General features: G+C 35.1%; 1 protein-coding gene across 1 annotated transcript in view; it reads left to right on the plus strand.

Annotated features, from left to right (window-relative positions):
- Positions 1-2680: 2680 nt before the first annotated feature.
- The window catches only part of heca (hdc homolog, cell cycle regulator), a 197903-nt gene continuing 181806 nt past the window's right edge, over positions 2681-18777 (plus strand). The window contains exon 1 of the mRNA XM_070105585.1: positions 2681-5886. Within this exon, the coding sequence (XP_069961686.1) occupies positions 3995-5886 (1892 nt within the window). The 5' untranslated portion in view covers positions 2681-3994. The remainder of the gene's footprint in view (positions 5887-18777) is intronic.

Consider the following 18777-nt stretch of genomic DNA (forward strand, 5'->3'; position numbering starts at 1 on the left):
CTAAGGGAAGTATTATATATAGAATCATCCCATTTTTGATACAAGGGTATATTATTATCAAAAAAAAAAAATTCCCCGAATTTCAATTATATATCTTACATATTAACTGATATTTTCGGTAAGAGTCAGCCATAGGTTCTGGAGTATTTCCGATTTCTGGAGGCTTGAATAGTTATGGTCTGATTTTGACGATTTTTAGACCTGAGATGGCAGATCTAAAGGAAATATTTGTGCAAATTTGTATCCCGAAATATTAATTAGTGCTTGATTTGTAAATAGGAAATTCAAAAATCAGATGGAATTTAAAGTTGTGTTATATGGGAATTAGGGGTGGTTGCTTTCCGTTTTCGCACTGTAACATGGGAATATCAAAATAATCTAATGTAGCAAATTTGGGTGAAGTTGGTGCAGTAAGCTCGAAGATATGTGATTTAACCTAAATGTGAGCAGTTCCACGCCCGATTTTAAATTTTACACCTGCTCTAATAAAAACCTTTTGTGTCATCTCGGATATAAAATTTAATGTCTCTGACGCATTTCGTTATTGATTTATCGCATTTAAGAAGTTTTTAACAATAGCGTTATATAGGGAGTAGGCGTGGTTATCATCCGATTTCATCTATTTTCATGCTGTCGCAAGAGCTGCTAAAACGATATGCCCTCTGTAAATTTGGATAATATAGCTTGAATAGTTAGGAAGATATACATTAAGCCTATTAGGGGCGGGGTCACGCCCACTTTAAAAAAAATTTCAAGCACAAGTGCCTCTCATAATTGCGATTCGTTGTACTAATTAAAGGCTTTGGATCTTATTTTTCGGCTTGGTTATAGCAATTTATTTGGTTTCGATTAATTTCGTTTTGTGGGCGTGGCAGTGGTCCGATTACGCCCATATAGGAACTCGTCCTCACTTTTTTGCCATGGAACTCGTGTACCAAGTTTCATTAAGATATCTTATTTTTACACAATTTATCGTTTGCACAGACGGACAGCCAGACAGTCACTCGAATTTCAACTCGTCTCTTCATCCTGATCATTATATGGTATGTATGTACTTATATAACTTTTTATATATCTCGATTAGTTTTATGTAGGGAGGAAGTGAACGAAACTATTATACCCTGTTGCAAGAGTATAAAAATATATGTATGTACTTTACAAAATGTTAAGTGTACACAGAACCGTAGGGAGAAAACCGGGTTTCGGGGGTTCGATTGTAATGAATTGTTGGAGAAAAAAATCTGCAAAACATTGTTGCAGAGCACCGAGGCCGTCTGAGAACTCCGGGCCCATTAGAAATTGTCCCCGATCCCCCGAGGGTAGGAGACTATCCTTCGCTGAGTGTTCAATGTAAAAGAGAAAATTCCAAATTCATTGGCACGTTGCGTGTCTGCTGTAATTTGAAAAAGGGCCTGTTCTAGTTATTAGATTTTAGTTCTCTCTCTGTTTTATAATAAACTAAGCGGCCTCTGTGTTTTACCATAAGAATATATTTGAAAAATAATGATGTACGTATGTACATATGTATGTATATACATATTTTATAAATGAAGATAATGGGATACATATCATGAATATTATTAAACAAATCAAAATTAGCTCTACTTATAATGCAACAAATAACTGTTACCATACATACGTATGTACGTACATCGATTCGCTTTTCATATCACAACTCCGCAATTTCGGACAGTTGGCGCTGCTGCAAACAAAAGCGAAAAATGCAGTCGTCGTTACAAGCACTGCGCTGCAATTCACATCTTTATGCACATACATTTATGTTTACTAGCTAATGCATATTTATTTATATCCGCACTTACATACATACATATGTATGTATATGTACATATGCTTAAACATAGCCATCACTATCTGAATGCAGCGAGTGCCATAGCAAAAGTTCTGATTGGAATCATGGCTCCATGCCGCTGGAATAGTTCTGGATATGTATGATAGTGCGTATGTGCTCATATCATTTTGTGTGTGTGTGTTTCCTTGCATTTGTGCAATTCCAGAGAATGTTAAATACGTAAAAATCGTACGCAAAAGAACGTAGGTACATTTTTATTCTCTGCAAATCCATTCGCTTCGTAGCAGCGCAGCTTGCAGCGAACCGGCAAGTTAAAAAAGTGTTGTTTTTGTTGTACAATTTTTGCCGGCTTTGTTTTCTGCAATATTTTGTAAACGAAAAAAGCAACACAATAGCGCTATCTCGTTTTCACCACACTCAAAATTGTGTGACGAACATGATGGAAGCCAACTGAACTTGTTGGATGTTAGCGCTCGACGCTTAGCAGTGTTGTAACAGAAAACATTAGCAGCGATTGCGCAGATTGACTTTTGCAGAGCATTGTTGTTGCTATCCCATTCACAATTGCATTGCATTTTGGTTTTGTCAACGCTGCAGCTTATGTTTATCTGTGCTTTCGGCATATTTTAGAATTCACCGTATACAATCAACGTGTTTGATCACGTTCTGTCGTTATTAACTTTTACTGTTACGTCGAGTTTTGTTTTGGCAGGGACTGTTAATATTGTTCGCTGTTGAACGTGTTGACCGAACTTGTTGCTGGGCAGCGAACATCGAACTTGGTCGTTTTTTATTTTGAAATTTTTCTGTTCGAACGGAGCTCACGCCGACAAAGTTGCCAACAAATGAAAATAGTTTAAATTTCGCTTTCTGCTGAACAAGTTGTGTTACGATTTAGAGCGGAGTGTGTTGTTCATAGTGTGTCAGCAGTGAAGTAGCTGAAAAAATTTAGTAAAAACTACAAGTGTTAGAAAAATAAACAGTAAGCATAGTGAACGGAAAATTCGCAAGTTCTGCCAATTATAGCAGAACTAAAGAAACGTTTTGTGTAGTTGAAGAATTGAATTGACGCATACGTATAACTAATTTTTGCCGAAATGTATTTGCTTGCTTAACTCGAATTTCGAATAATTCGGTTCTGTATTGACATTTTTAAACTTTATAATTAAAAAGAACTAAAGTAGAATATGGTTAAAATTTTTTGATCATTTCTTTTAATAGCCGCGAAACCACAATCGACAACCATTATAGTGATTCCAAGCGCGAGCAACGAAAGCGAATAAGAGGTAGTGTCAAAAGATGCAAATTAGTTTTTTGTTTGCCGAATTTACAATCGACTCGTCAATTCTTATTGGAATAATGCTTTCAAGTAGCAGGCGTTCGTGAAAAAAAATTATGCGAAGATAAAAGGCTTAAATAATTGAAACAAAACTCAGGAATCCACTTGGATATAAATAAAACTATTAACGGAATAATTATGAACTAATAAAAATATATACAAACATATGTATATATGCAGATTAAAAATCCTTTCGAAGTTTAATAATAAATAACTATGCGATATTTTATGATCGAAAATAGTTAAAACCACAAAATTAATTTCTAATATAAAAAAAACAATGTTTTGATATTTATATATGGTAAATCCGAGTAAAAGGATTCATAATATTTAACTTTTGATACAAAAAAAAGCAGATTTTATAAACAACAGTGTGCAGTATGTGCATTGAAAGAGGGAAAGGCTTTTTCCTTTTGTGAAAGAATTGAAAATTTCGGTCTAAATAAAAATATACAAACAAAATTACCAAAAGCCAATTTTATTTGCACATTTCAAATATAAACGGTAATTTTATAAATAGTGATTGAAATAAACGCTCACAATAAAATTTTAAAACAATAATACCTAACCATACAAAAGCATTTAAACATTAATGTGTTTATAATAATAAAAAAAAAGATTTAATACGAAAACAAAAAAAAAAAAATTTAGCATACACTAAAAATAAAAAAGAAAAACAAAATAGAGGTGACCAAAATAATTTTTAAAATGAAAAAAAATCATGCCCCCCTTTAAGAAATTTCAAATTAAATTCCAACTGTGAAAATAAACAAACAGTAATAGGAGTAAATTTTGAAAAAAATAAACTGTAAACATTGAGCATCGATCACCTATCCAAATACTAAATGCTACTTATGGCGCCACGTCGTGATAGCAATAGCGCCAACAGCAGCTCAAGCATTTTAGTACAACATCAATTGCCACAATCTCAACAGCAGCAACAACCACAACAAAGTCAGCAACATATTCAAGCATTTTTGTACTCCACATCCTTATACAACGGGGCCAATTTACTTGAGTCCAATAACGGTTCTACCTTGATCACTAACAATAGTAACAGCGATAATATTAACACAAACAACAATTTGAGTAATAGTAGCAACGGCAACAACATCAACATTTTGAATAATAGTAGCAACATCAACATGTCACCCATGCAAACGGGTAATCTGACGCATGCAACGCTGAATGGTACTACAAGTACTGGTGGCACGACCTCCGGCATTCAGAATGGTCACCACCCACACCATATCGTCAGCAATATAAGCAATAATAATAATATCAGTAATAATGTGAATGTCAATGTTAACGGTAATATTCATGATCAATACACACGCTGTTGTTATCCAAACGGGGAATGTTTAAAATTGGACGGATCCTGTCTTATTGGCTTGGACGATCTAAGTGATACTGTGCGTGTGCTCTGCAATAATGAGAACTGTAACATGGGACAGTATATGCATCGCGAATGCTTTGAGGCGTGGGAGCAAGCTGTGTTGGTAACCCTCAAGACTATGGGACGAGCACGTTCGTGGTCCGATCGTCAACGCACACAAAACTTGTGGACAAAGAAAGGTTATGATTTGGTGTATAAAGCATGTGTATGTAAATGTGGACATGGCCATATACGCAAAGACCTTGAGTGGACACCACCGGTGCAAAAATCAAGTGCAACACTAAATGGTGGTCAGTTTGGTAATGTAAATGGTAATACTACGGCTATTAATGGTGGAGTTGGTCAACCGCGTGTGCTGTTGGTCAATGGTGGCAATGTCAATAATATTGGCGGTGGCAACGCCACTGAGGACGATGATAAAAAAAAAAAGAAGAAACGGAATCGTAACAACGGATCAAAATCAACAATGGCAACGGTAAATTCGAATGGGCTTATTTCAAATGGCCAACAACAGCAGGTGCAATTGTCACCAGCAACGACACAAGCGCAACATTCATTGCAACAACAACAACAAGCAACGCAGGTTGCTAATCAGCAGCCACAGCAACAACAATCGGCAAATTCTATGCTTAACGGTCAACAGAATAGTAACGGAAATATTAGTAATGGAATCAGTGCCATATGCACCCCCAATAATGTGAACAAAACCAATGGTAACTTAAATACCGCTAATAACGCCATCAATAATAATCAAATCAATGCTTTGAACAATTCGAGTGTTGGCGTTATTGGCTCAGGTTTGCATAACAATACCAACAGTGGCAATCTACAGCAACAACAATCGCAGCAGCAACAACAAGCTGTCGCCTCATTGAATAATATTCTAGGGCTAGATTTGCGTGCTCGCGCCGACAGTTTGTCATCGAGTGGTGGTGGCAGTGGCTCCACATCGCCCTCAGCCTCCCACTCAAGCGCCGATATTTCCATTTCGCCCATACACCAGAATCAACAACACCAACAGCAGCAGCCGCAGCAGCAATTGCAACAACATCAACAAAATAATTTGCAATTGCAACAATACCAGCAAAGCTTGTTGCAACAAAATAACCTCACAAAAAGTATTTTGAATGGTGCATTAAACGGCTGCGTCGACACAATCCAACGCAGCACTACTGCTCTGTTGGCTGCCACACAGCCGCAACAGCCTGCGGGCACACCAATTGTAGGTGGCATTGGCGCCGTAAATGGATTAAATGGTTTAAAACAATTGAGTGTTTTCGATCCGCATTTGGTGCAACAGCAAAAGAACAAGGAGGTCGAACTTTATTCGGAGCGTGTGCGGTAAGTTAAAAAATACATAAATTCCTAAAGTAAAATTTGTCTATCGAAAAATTTGCGGGGTACGTTAATAATTAAATGTAGCTACACGTGTTATACCTTTGTGATGCAATAACAATTTGTTATAAATTTAAACAAGTCATATCAAATTTTATGTCGGAAATAGAATAAATTAGCATACTTGTTTCTCTACTTCTGCACACTTTTCTGGGAGTATCGCAAACAACTTTTTTTGTGTCGTTTTTTTTCGTGTGGTTGACTAATTTTAATTGCCATTAACAGCTGAAAAATATATAAACAAATATATAAACACCGATTGTTATGCGATAATAACACAATATTTTGCACATTATTTATACATTTTTTTAATTCCCGTGATAAAGCAAAAAATATTTTTTAATTCCGTTTATAACGAAAAAAATTATACTGTTGCTAAGTATAACTTAAAGAATTTCTTGTTGTTGTTGTTCGAATAAAGTTTTTTTTTTTTATTAAAAATAAATTATGTGTGAACTTATGACGTAGCTAAAAGCAATCTTGTGAAAATTGTAATCATGTAAGTTGTAAAAAAAATTTTCACTTTGTTTATTGTTTTCAATTAAAAGCTCCCAGCTAAAAATTTCCTCGTCAATCTTTTCATTGTCATCGCTTTAGCTTATATATTTTTTTTTATCGCTACAGCACATTCTAGCTGTGAGTGATCGTTTGTGCTGTCGAATTTTGCTTCAGCTGTGCGAGATCTTCTATAGATCCACCCTCACCAATCATCTTATGCCATAAATATTTTTATATAAAAAACAGCAATTTTATTTGCTTACAACTATGTTGCTTTACTTTTGTTAATTCTTTCTTCAGTTTCAGTTGTGTTTCATTTCCTTTAAAAAACTTTGAGCCCAAAAAAATTTTTAAATTATATTAAACAAAAAAAAAAAACAAAAACAACCAATAACAGCCACTTTACTGCTCAGTGAATTAATTCAAATATATTTTTGTTGGTTTCTGTTTTAATTCTAGTTTCGACGCGTCCGGTTTTTTGTATTATCGTTTTCCTTTTTTATTTTTTGGTTTTCTTTTCTTGGAATCATAAGTAGTTTAGTGGTTCTTTTACAATTTTTACGATAAAAACAGAACTGGAAAAAAACTGCAAACCAGAAACAAACCTACATTTGCAAAACAAAAACTACAACAAATAAAAGTTTATTTTTATACTGTAATTTTTTATTATCTTCTATTCTTCACTTTTAAAGTTTTGTGTGTTATTTTTCATTATATTCGCCTATGAATTAGTTTGTGCCTCTATTTTCAAGGCCATATATTATTGTTGTGCTTACAATTTCGTGTTTTCTTTCTTTTTTTTGCTATTTTCGTACAATTTTGCGGGTGTTATTTGTCAGCAAAATGTATGAAGTTATGTGGAAGAGCTAGCTATGGTATATACAAACATATATATTTATATGCATGTATATTTTCTAAATGAAGGAATTTAAAAAAAAAACGTAATACTACATAAATAGGCTGCGATTTAGAATAGCAAATCCCGAATTCGGGGTTAAATGCGTATGTACGAATAGAGGAGTTTCTGCAGATTAAGAAAATATATACATTTAGGAAAATAAAATTAATTGAACACAAGTTCAATATTGAAGTAAAGTTATTTACTTAATATAAAATAAATGTGTAGAAACGAATTCGTGAAGTGTTTGTGGATATAAAAGTTAAAAATTGAAAAAAATAATCAAAATATAAATCATAATACTTTTTAAAAATACTTGTAATTATAAATATTAATAATAAAAAACAATAATTTCTTGTTTCGTTTTATCACAATTTTAAAAAGTAAGCATCTGTTCTAACACATAAATAATAATTCCAGTGTGCTTTCTTAATTACATACTCGTATGTACTTTAAATTAGAATAATTAGTTTTTTGTATGAAAAAATTATTAACAACCGAAAATTTTATACTCTTGCAACTTGCAAGAATCAAAGCCCGGAAAATTCCTTCACGTCCTGCCAAACTTTATATTATATTAAAAAATGTTGCGAAAACATTTATTATTTCGATGAAATCGTGATTAAATTAACAATCAAATTTGCTATCTTCTTGACTTCAAATGAAGGCCGTAAACTTAGACTCAGTTTTACTGTTATATTTTAGTTCGCGGCAGCTAAAATTATAAATACCTTTAAATGAGATATTTGTATGTGATATTCATATTAACTCGATCGAAAAGGCTAAATTTAATACATATTGAGTTGATGTGGAAAACGTCAACCAGTGGATCGGAATTCGTTGTATTACGGATATGTGGCTTGGACCAAGGTATATATTATATTTTAATTCAGCCCCAAACCACACAATATGTAAAGAAACTTGCCCATTTAATTTCATTAAAATATCACATTTTAACCAACCTGAATGGTTAAAAATCAGGTAGAAAGACGGAAGTCATTATATGTGGTATACTGGGGACATTGAACGACAAACTTGCCATTAAACTTGTTAGAAAAGCGAAAATCATTATATGCAGTATATGGGAGTTGGGGATAGTATTGACCTGTCTTTATCTATTTTTGCCAATATCACATACTATTTACATGCCGCATACTAATAAAATGCTCTCAGGGTTTTCTTTAAGGTACCTCACATACCATCACTAATCATATGGCCGATACAATACCGTCTTACGGTACCAAGAAACAAGTGTAACAAATTTCATTAAGATATCTTAATTTTTACTCAAGTTACAGCTTCCACAGACGGACGGACGGACAGACAGTCACCCGATTTAAACTCGCCTAGTCACCCAGATTATTTATCGAGTAGTTTTATTATAATACTCTGTAGCAACATGTTGTAAGAGTAGAAAAATTGCACAAAAACATCGACTTCCTACTTAAACCCCGACACTATTTCATTACTCACCACCCATTACTTGTAGTTGTGTTTATCAATTAAACGCTGATCTATGTATGTATTAAAAAAAAAACTATTAAAATTCTATTAATACTCCACCCACCGCCGCTGATATGTCGTCAGCCATTTATTCGCCAAATTGCCTGGCGTTAAGTTCTGCTCTATCACGTTCTCTATTTACACGTTTATACACATATGTGTATGTGCAACAACAAAGAGTGTTCATTGTGTGCTTATTGTGCCCACATTCGCTTTCGTGAAAAAGAATAATTTTAAATAAATTGTGTATGCTAATTGCTGGATTTTGCTTTGGGAAGCTTTAGAGCGCTACAAAAAAAAAAAAAAAAAAAAAAAAAAAAATTTGAAAATAAAATTCGTTTACCATAATAAACAATTTTTGGATTCAGAGCGCGAGGTTCTTGTGCTGCAATATTTTTCCTATTTTTATTATTTCTTTTTTTACTTATTTTTGTTGGTTTTTTTTTCTCTAAATTTTTTTTTAATACAATCCCCTAAACTCTTTTCAACGCAGTTTGTTATTTTCTCACACTTTCAACTTTATTAATTTTTTTTTATCATTATTTTATTTTTGTTAATAAAAAATGTAAAGCTTCATTTATTTTTCGCTTTTACTTTCATTTTTATCTCTATTCTTCTCATTCGCAACAAATCGCTCTCGGAGTTTGTCGACGCACCTAACGTCACATATCGCTGTATTTCTCGCGAGAGCCGCTCGCCATGCTGAGTCTAGCTATAATTTTATTTTTTATGCTTTTCGAATTTTGTTATAATTAATATGTGTTTCTTTCATATTTGGTTTTCTTGTATGCTGTTATACACGTGTTTTCGACTTTTATACAAAAACACAAAAAATATATATGAATAAATTGTGCCGGAATTTATCATTGCGCTCAATTCCTTTCCGCTGCGTTGTTGATAAACGCCGCTTTTGTTGATAAACAATTTTTTCTTAGACGCAAGTCGAAATGTTAAATGAAGGGCGGGTAGTGGCACACATATTTATACAAGTATGTATGTTATGTGTGTGTATATTTATATTAAGAAATGCTGTTTCTTCCGGTTTTATCACCATTCCTGCATATTTGATTTTTCAAGTTTTCTCGTTCTTCCACTTTCACTGTCCACAAATAAAGTTTTGCATTTTTATATTATATTAGCAGTGTCATTTTACTCGAGCTTATGGTCAAGGCCATTGCTGGCGTTTGCAGTTACTCAAATTCAGCGTTCAATTATGCTTGCTAATTATTTAATTATTTCATTTACTTTTGGTTTTCTACAAATTTATTCAAACATTTTCTCTCTGGATAATAACAAAGTGCTTTTATATATACATATATAATATATATGTATATATACAATATATGTATGTATGTATAAATATATATTTCTTATTTTTTGAAAAAGGCAGCGCTGCTTAAAATGTTAGTAGCGCCAAAAAATATCGCAGCAAGCGGAAGGCTTTTAAATTTTATGATTTTTTTTTCGAAAAAGTAACTGTCAAAACATATCTGTTGTAGTGAGCAGCGCTTGAGAACAGCCAAACAAACTTTAAAAATTGTTGCATATATTTTTCGAAAAGAGCTTTGGCAGAAATTTGTTAATTTAAATTAAAAACATTTTCCTAAAAATGCCGTTCTGCTTGAGTTCAGTTGCTTTTGAGCTTAACTCCTCAAACCATAGCAAGTAGATCCATTGAATTATTCCAATAAGCATTAGGCTTGAGTCGTATTCAAGTGGAGAACTAGCGTACTTCTCAATGTTTTCGATGTGATTTATGGATAATCAGCGTTCTCAACAAAAAACAATTTAGACATTTTAATAATAATGTTTTTCTACTCGAGAAGATTTTTGTTTTCAACTAATACTAATTACTCAAAAAATTTAGCAAATTAGAATTATTTTGCATATCCACGTCCAGACAAAACAGTATAAATATAAAGTTCTCAAAAGTGGGAACATTTTTTTGTGCTCTACTATGGGATAATTACATTTTTTTTTGTGATTTTTTTTTTAAGAGCTTTCATACTCAATTTAGCTTTCAAACCATGGGAAGCTTTCATGCCAAGTAAAACTTTCATATGCAACATATTTAAATCAATATCTGCATTTTTTTTGGAAATGTCGTTAACTGGATTTAGAAACTTTTTCAGGCAAGAAAGCGGAAATGAGACAAGCTTCGTAAATAAATCACAGCATTTCTCTAAACAAATGTATTGATGTCGCGTTAAAAGCATTTGCGACTAATGATTAAAAAAAAAAAATAAAGAAATTGAATGAATAAAACAACAATAACAATGCGTTTCTACTATAAACCCAAACAAAGCGGAAGCATAAGAAGTTCAGAACGAAATAGTAATAAGATATAAAACTTCAATGAAGTCAGTATTGTGTTTTTGTTGCAGTCAATTATCTGACTAACTGTCAAACTGACTGACAGACAAAACGCGAGCAACACAACGATAGAATTACAAAAAAGCTATACGCAAACGAAAAGCACAACGACGCACTACACAGGCCCAGACCTAGACCATGTGTAGAAGCAGCGTGGCAAACATGAGTGGTACCATTATAAATACATATAAATAAATACCGGTATGTATGCGTGGAGAGAAATAGAGAAAAGCGCGCGAAGCTCACTGCAATGGCGCGCTTATTACCGTAACGTTTGGCAATGCAACAACGCCAAGGGGCAATTGCCTCCAGTACATGTGCACTAGGCGGCTGCTTGTCTAACCGTCTGTCCGTCTGACTGCGTATCGACTTATTTGGCGAGTTTGTGTGGGAGTGCTGGGCTTAATTAAAACTTGCATTCTCAAAAGCAGCAACAGCAGCGGCGACGAGCAATTGTAATTGTGATTATGATGACGATGCCGTAACGATAATGGCTGTAAAGACACTGCCAATTGCGGCTGAGTGGTAAATATTGGAGAAAGAAGCGCACAGAAAAAAAGCTCAAAGTAAAATATCAAAAAATAAACCACTTTTTGTCATTGATGCTTTTTGGTTTGAGATAATGCCTGTATAACTTATCATATAAGCGCGTAATTGGTTCGCGACGTCGCGGTGATAAATGAAAGATTTACCGTATTAAGGACAAACTTGACTACTTTGTGCCATTCAGTGTGATGGAAGGCTTTGCTTATTGATTGGATTATAGTTTTTTATAGAGAAAATTGTGTAGCTGATAAATGCAGCGTTCATATATTTTCAACTAACGGTAATTCAAAGAAGTAATTTTCGAAAATTAGTTTCACTCTAATTTTTATTTTTATAAAATTTCTAGAATAAAATATGTGTTCTCAGAGAGAGAAATATCTTAACATGATATAAGACGATTCAATTTTGATTTAAGGGGTTATATCCACTTGTAAATTTAAAAAATTTAATTTTGTTGTACACAAGTAGTTGCGGCAATTGGTTTTTAAACGTAATTTTTGCGAAACGGTAATTTCAGAGTGGTGAAGAAACTTTAACCGAAACAGCTGGAGCAAACGAATTTAAATTTCCTCACAATCTTCTTCCATATATTTGTCAGGTTATGATCGAAAGCATAAAATTTTTGATAATATTTGCGACTTTTAAGCCACGCTGAAGTGTACTACAGATTTTTAGAAAAATATGAAAGCTTCTCGAGAGTTGACAGCAGTATTACATGGCCGTGTAAACTTCTTATAATGTGAGAGCTGCTTGGAACATGTATGCTTAGTTTGTCTGAAATCATCTATCTACTGGTTTGAAAACTACATACATACATATGAATTCTTTATAGAAGGTGAAAGCTTTCAAGAAGGCTTTACGGAAGGTGAAAGCTTTCAAGGACAAGGCTGTGAGTGAAAGTTTCTAGAGATTTGACAGCAGTATTTATTGGCTGTGAAAGCTTTTTATGATGTGCAAGCTTCTTCGAACATGAAGCTTGGAAAGATAATGTGTATGTCATTTGAATTTTTCTAAAGTAGAATGTTAAGTTTTTGTTACCAACTGTGATTTTTAAACTTCAATTGCACATTAAGCTCATTTTAAATTTCAACTAAGTTAAATAGTGTCACATAGTTTTAACTGTTTAGAAGCACACAAAACTAATCAATCATATAGTATGGAAGAAAAACGAGAAAGTTTTACTCTACCTGCAACAACAAAAAATCAGTGTAAGTGCATTAAATATTACATAGTTACATACATATCATATCATGTTGCATGCATGTTTGTGGCATCCACTACAAAAATGCACTGAGATAAACGCTGTTCAGCGTGATTAGGGTGTGACATTGACCGAGACCCAGACAAGCATTTTTTGCAAGCAAATTACAGAGGAGAAGGTTAGCTGGTGCGAAGAGGTAGCTGAGGTTACAGCGGATTAATTGAATGAAAGTAGACAAAGAATCGAGAGTGTGATTTGTTTGCTATTTGACTCACATCATGTACGTATATATGTAAACAAAGTATAAAAACCGCACGAAATAACAGCAAATCAACGCTATATACTACCTAATGTGAGTATGTGAAAGTGCTGTCCGTATAAACAATGCCCAATAAAGGGTCGCAGAATGCAAAAATTACAGCAAATTTTAACGACAGGAAGTCGCGGCTAGCCGGACAGGGTATTTAGAGCCAAAGAAGCACAGAAAAATTGGGTTACACAGTGTGTTTTTTTTTGCCAAATATGTGTAGATATGTGTGTGTGCACTTTCATGCAACTTTGATTTTACCCGCGATTTTGTGGACCCCAATGGACAATAATGGGACCGGAGGGTCATTTGGTGCAGCAAAGCAAAGCTTGGCCGCCCAACGGCAACACGCAAATGCGCTCAGCAGCAGGAGCAGCAGCGACAGATAAAATGCAAAATGCAAAGGGTCCAACGGCCATGATCGTAAATCACCCGATTGTAGCCATTGACATTCGACATGCCAACTCATCTGTTCGCTTAGATGCTGTTGCCGGCAGTGCACAGCAGGCTGTCACGTCAATGCACGCATGCTGCATGTACACTAGTATGTATACATGAACTCGTTGTGGCAATGCATGTTGTTGCAATAAAATCGTAACAGTGCGCAAACAACAGTAATGCAGACAATTTCCGTATTCAAGTTCAGTGTCCAAGCGAAGTGGCATATATGCATAGGTGTGTATGTGTGTTTGTGGCATGCAACTGCCGTCTGCTGTCTGCTCTTGTTGGCATACAATACTTCGCCAATGGAGCAATGGAGATATAAAGCATCAAAGTTGCAACAAAATGGGCTAATAAAAGCCGTGTAGTAGTAAACTAAACACACTGTGTCCCAACGCCAGAAGATGAGAGCTTTTCACTGGCGACAATGCTGCTGCGGGGAGAGCGCTGCAAGCGATTGCTGGTTGAAATGCAATTTTATAAAATCCGCAAACATAAACACATCGCACAGTCACTCACACACATTCAGACATATTTGTAAACAAGCACACGCACAGGACCCACGCATGTTGCCAACTCCCACACACAGCTGCCACATGCAAGCAGCCAACCAGTCATTCATTCATTCATGCCTTTATTCGCACCAAAAGGGCTCATTTTAATAGATTTCAAATGGTGTGTGTTGCTGCAAATGCAATTGCAATCCGCAGCTTACTCTTCGCATCGTCAATTTTTTCAAAAGCTTCATGAAAGTTCTCTGTGGACCGCACACTGTCTGCTGCAAGCGCTTACCACCGCTCCGCCTGTCATGCTGTGTGTTCAACTGTCGATGTTATGACTGTTTCTTTGACAGTTTAGTTGTCTCGCTCCCTGTGTGTACATTTTATAAGTGTAGTTACCACTGCCTGCGGTTGCCCAGTGAGCTTTTGAAAAGAAAATTTGGATATCCAGTGGAATAGAATAGAATACAATATAAGCTACTTTAAAAACCAAAATAATCTAGTCTACATATGCTCCAGGGTTTTCAGCTCAGCTTTTATTGTGTTGCAATCGCTACAATCCGAAAGAAATTGTTCAGATCGAACCACTCTATCATATAGCTGCCAAAGAACATCCGCGAAAACTCAATTACGTTATATTAAAACATTATTACAAATTTTTAGGATATTTAAATTGGCATTATATAAAAATCTAGTTTTTTTTAAATACTGCCGAAAATTTAATACACAACTGTTTTGGTTATAGATGCACCATGCTGATTATTATAAAAAATATTATTTTAGGTTAGTAGTTTTAGTTATGTCTCACTTGGGAAACAAGGAAATTTTCGAAAAATGGTTTAAAATGTGCTTGTAGAATTTTTTTTTTATTAAGTGATGTACTGAAAATATATAACATTTAGCATTTAAATTTCAATATTGGTCGTCTTCTGTTCGAAACTTTTCTTCTACCTGCTATATTTGGGCTATCTGTTCTCTTGTCTAATAGTACCTCATAAAGTTCGCCTAACCGCTTGCTTTTCTATTTATACTTATATACCAGTCTATGTGGTTTATACCAGTTGTTTGTTCGATTCACTATATTCCAAGAGTTGGCGATTCGAAATAACTACTGCTTTTATATTTAATAGAAGTAAGCTTCTAAATCTCTCTTAATTGCTCTTTTCTCAACTAACATTTACCACACTATGCCTCCAGCCTAAAGCGCTGAATACAACTGAATGGTAACTAATAAAAATAATTAAAAAACTAATTAGAAGTCAACAGCCAACGCAGGTAGATTTATTGTTGTAAATGAATTTGCCATTTGTAAGCAAAAATGTGGCAACTGCTGGCTCACTGGGTACCAAGTACTATATATAATATTTCAGCTGTAGCTGCGCCTGGCGCCCTTCACATGTACACGCATGTGTATGAGTGTGTGCGACTGTGCTTGCATTATTGCAACATAAAAGAGGAAATTGGATAAATGCTACATACAAAACTGTCGCTTTTTATTGTCAATTCACTGTTGTTGTTTTTGCAACTGGCTTCCAGCACAAACGCATACAAACCCATGAACAATTACTGGCATATGGAGTTGTTTGCAAAAGCTGTCGGCAACGCTGCAGCAGCTGCCATTGTCGACTTGGCAGGAACGCTTGTAATATATGCACACACACGTGCAGACACATGTACATATGTACGTGTGTATGTATGTATTTAGGAGAGTGCATTTGTATTTGTTATGAGTGTCATTGCAACGCTGCGTTGTTGGTCGAGGCACAATATTGATTGCAATTTTCTGGCTGGCGCGGCGACAAGCCATAAAAGCCTAAAGTCACACACATACACATACATATACACAAGTTTGTGTATAGTAGTTATATGTATGTGTATATTAACATTTTACAGGACTTTGCCGGCGAGGACTATGTGTAGGTGTGCTCGCGTGGGTGTATGCCACAGTCAGTTAGCATAAAGCCGCTTAGCCATGCAACAACAACAACAATAACAAGAAAGTGTAGTGTAAAAAAAATAAATGTGTTGAATAAAAGCGAACAACTGCAGCTTTGCCAGCGCATAAAGCCTTTCAAGTGCAAGCGCAATTCGGAGTCCACATGGAGTTGCACATGTGGCATTGTCTGTTGGCAATGAAAATTGCCTGTGTACCATCATATATAACATATAATGTCACTATATACATACATACCCATATATGCTTGAATGTGCACTCTGGCTGTGTGAAGGTTGTAGAAGTTGCATGTGGCAAGCAGTGAACAGCGGGTGTGCCCACAAATATCCACCAGTGCCACTGGTTATCATTGTTGCAGCATTAGGTGCCGTGTTTTTTGAGTTCATTTGCAAGGTAGCCTACGAAAAGTTGAACTATAGCATTGATGTTGTTGCAATTTTATCGCTGTTGTTGTAGTTTGTTTGCATTTCTGCTCTCTCGACTGTCTGAACTCCAGCAAATTCGCCAACATGCACCCACTTCTCATCGTTTCTTCGCTTCTTCGCAGTGTTGGTGTATTTTCGCATTCATTGCCACATATCCAGGCCTATATAATATATATTAATACATACACATGTAGATATATATATGAAAGTTGAGTATTTAAGCCAGCAGTAAATTTTAGAGTTTCTTCTAAGGTGATAAATGCGAGTTTACAGAACAAACCAAGAGCAACCTTACTTTCGGTTGCTACATATGATTAGTTACATAAATAAAGAAGTTTCCATGCATGAACTTGATTTTGATCGCTCTGTTCGTATGTATGGCGGCGATTCCCACAAATGAGCAACTTCTTAAGGAGAAAAGGAAGTGTGCAAAATTTCAGATTGTTAACTCAAAAACTAAGGGATTGATATATTTATGTATATATGTACATATATTTTATAGGATCTCCAACGTTATCTTCTGTATATTACAAACTTTGTGGCTTTACTACCTGAGGCCGTCGAAACTTTTTACTACTGGGTTGGTGGGGCCGCTATTTATATTTATACTTATTTGCATGTTTCCTGTTACTTTGTTGCATACAACTGTTTGCGGCGCAGTTTAATTTGCAATGTCATCCATCTGCCTCCCCACAACTATATACACATACATATTGTATGAGTATTATATCTTTTGTGTGCACATTTTCGGAGGCGTGGGTGACTGCTGCCCTGCCAACCATTTCTTCTCTCTTCTGTAGCAGTTGTTACGTTTTTCTCTAGCGGATTTTGGATTTCGCTCGCCATTGTTGCACGGCATGTTGCTATATTTATATTTATTAGCATATTCATATGATGCACAGCAGAGCTGCCACCGCCGCCAGTAGTTGTGGATTTGTTTGTACAAAAACGAAAAGAAATGAAAAAGAACAACAACACAAAAGCGAAACAAAATAAACAATTAAGTTAAACATTATATTGAAAATCTGGTAAACTTTTTAATTATATTTACTACCTGCCTTAAATAATCAAATGTGTTTTTTACATGCAGTGTGCCGTTTGCAAAGGGCTGTTGCATGCAACCCTATTCTATATTTATATACAAGTAGCTTTATTGGTTTTTGCAAGTCAGAATTTTCGATTTTATATGATCTGCTATGAACTATAAAGTTTGATTTATTGTTTTTGTGCACTGCTTAACCCCTCTGTTTGTCTGTCTGTCTGTCTCTATATACATATATACGCGAACTAGTCACTCAGTTTCTGAGATATTAATCTGAAATTTTGCACACGCACTTTTCTCCTTAAGAAGTTGCTCTTTTGTCGTATCCGCCGATGTCGTGTCACCACAGCATATAGCTACCGGAAAAACTGAACAATCAAAATCTAGTTCTTGCATGGAAAATTTTGTTATTTGAGAAGATATCTTCATAAAATTTGGCAAGGGTTATTGTCAAAGGCGACGCTACAATAATCTAATGAATCTTTCAGATTGGACTGCTATACATATAGCTGTCACACAAACTGAATAATTGAAAGCAAGTTCTTGTATGAAAACTTGTGTAGTTGTGAAGGATAGTATAGCTTCGGTGCAATGGCAGTTAACGTTTCTGCTTGTTTTTAAATGAAAATGTCAAATAGAGAATGTTGCTATTTTGATGAACAACACTGTATTTTATAAAAAATAAATTTTTAAGTATTTTATACACACAGCAACACTCATCAGCCTTTATATGCGCCATTTTCCAGTTTTCGCCTTTGATTTGTTGCAAATGTGCTAATACACTCCGCCCTCTCCCAAATCGCCTGTTGCAATGTGATTTCTGCAGAAAACTGCGCCTGCAACTTAAATTGTCTGAAATTTGAAGTCATCACTGACGCACTTCATCATCATCAATGTCAAATGCAATGACTTCAGCCGGGCAATAGTGGATTCACACCAAGCTGCGACGCAATGAAACACAACATGTGATCACCAGAAGGCAGTCAAGTATGTGTATGAAGCATGGCTCACTAAATGACGGGCCGAGGCGTTGACTGACAACACCAGCCTATATGTAGGTATATGCGGTTTCAGATAAAATATGTGTATTGCTCCAGCAGACAACTTCAGTGTCATTGCGCGTTTTACAGTAATTATGCCAACTCGCTT

Source organism: Bactrocera oleae, chromosome 2 (assembly GCF_042242935.1).
Source record: "Bactrocera oleae isolate idBacOlea1 chromosome 2, idBacOlea1, whole genome shotgun sequence".
NCBI lineage: Eukaryota > Metazoa > Arthropoda > Insecta > Diptera > Tephritidae > Bactrocera > Bactrocera oleae.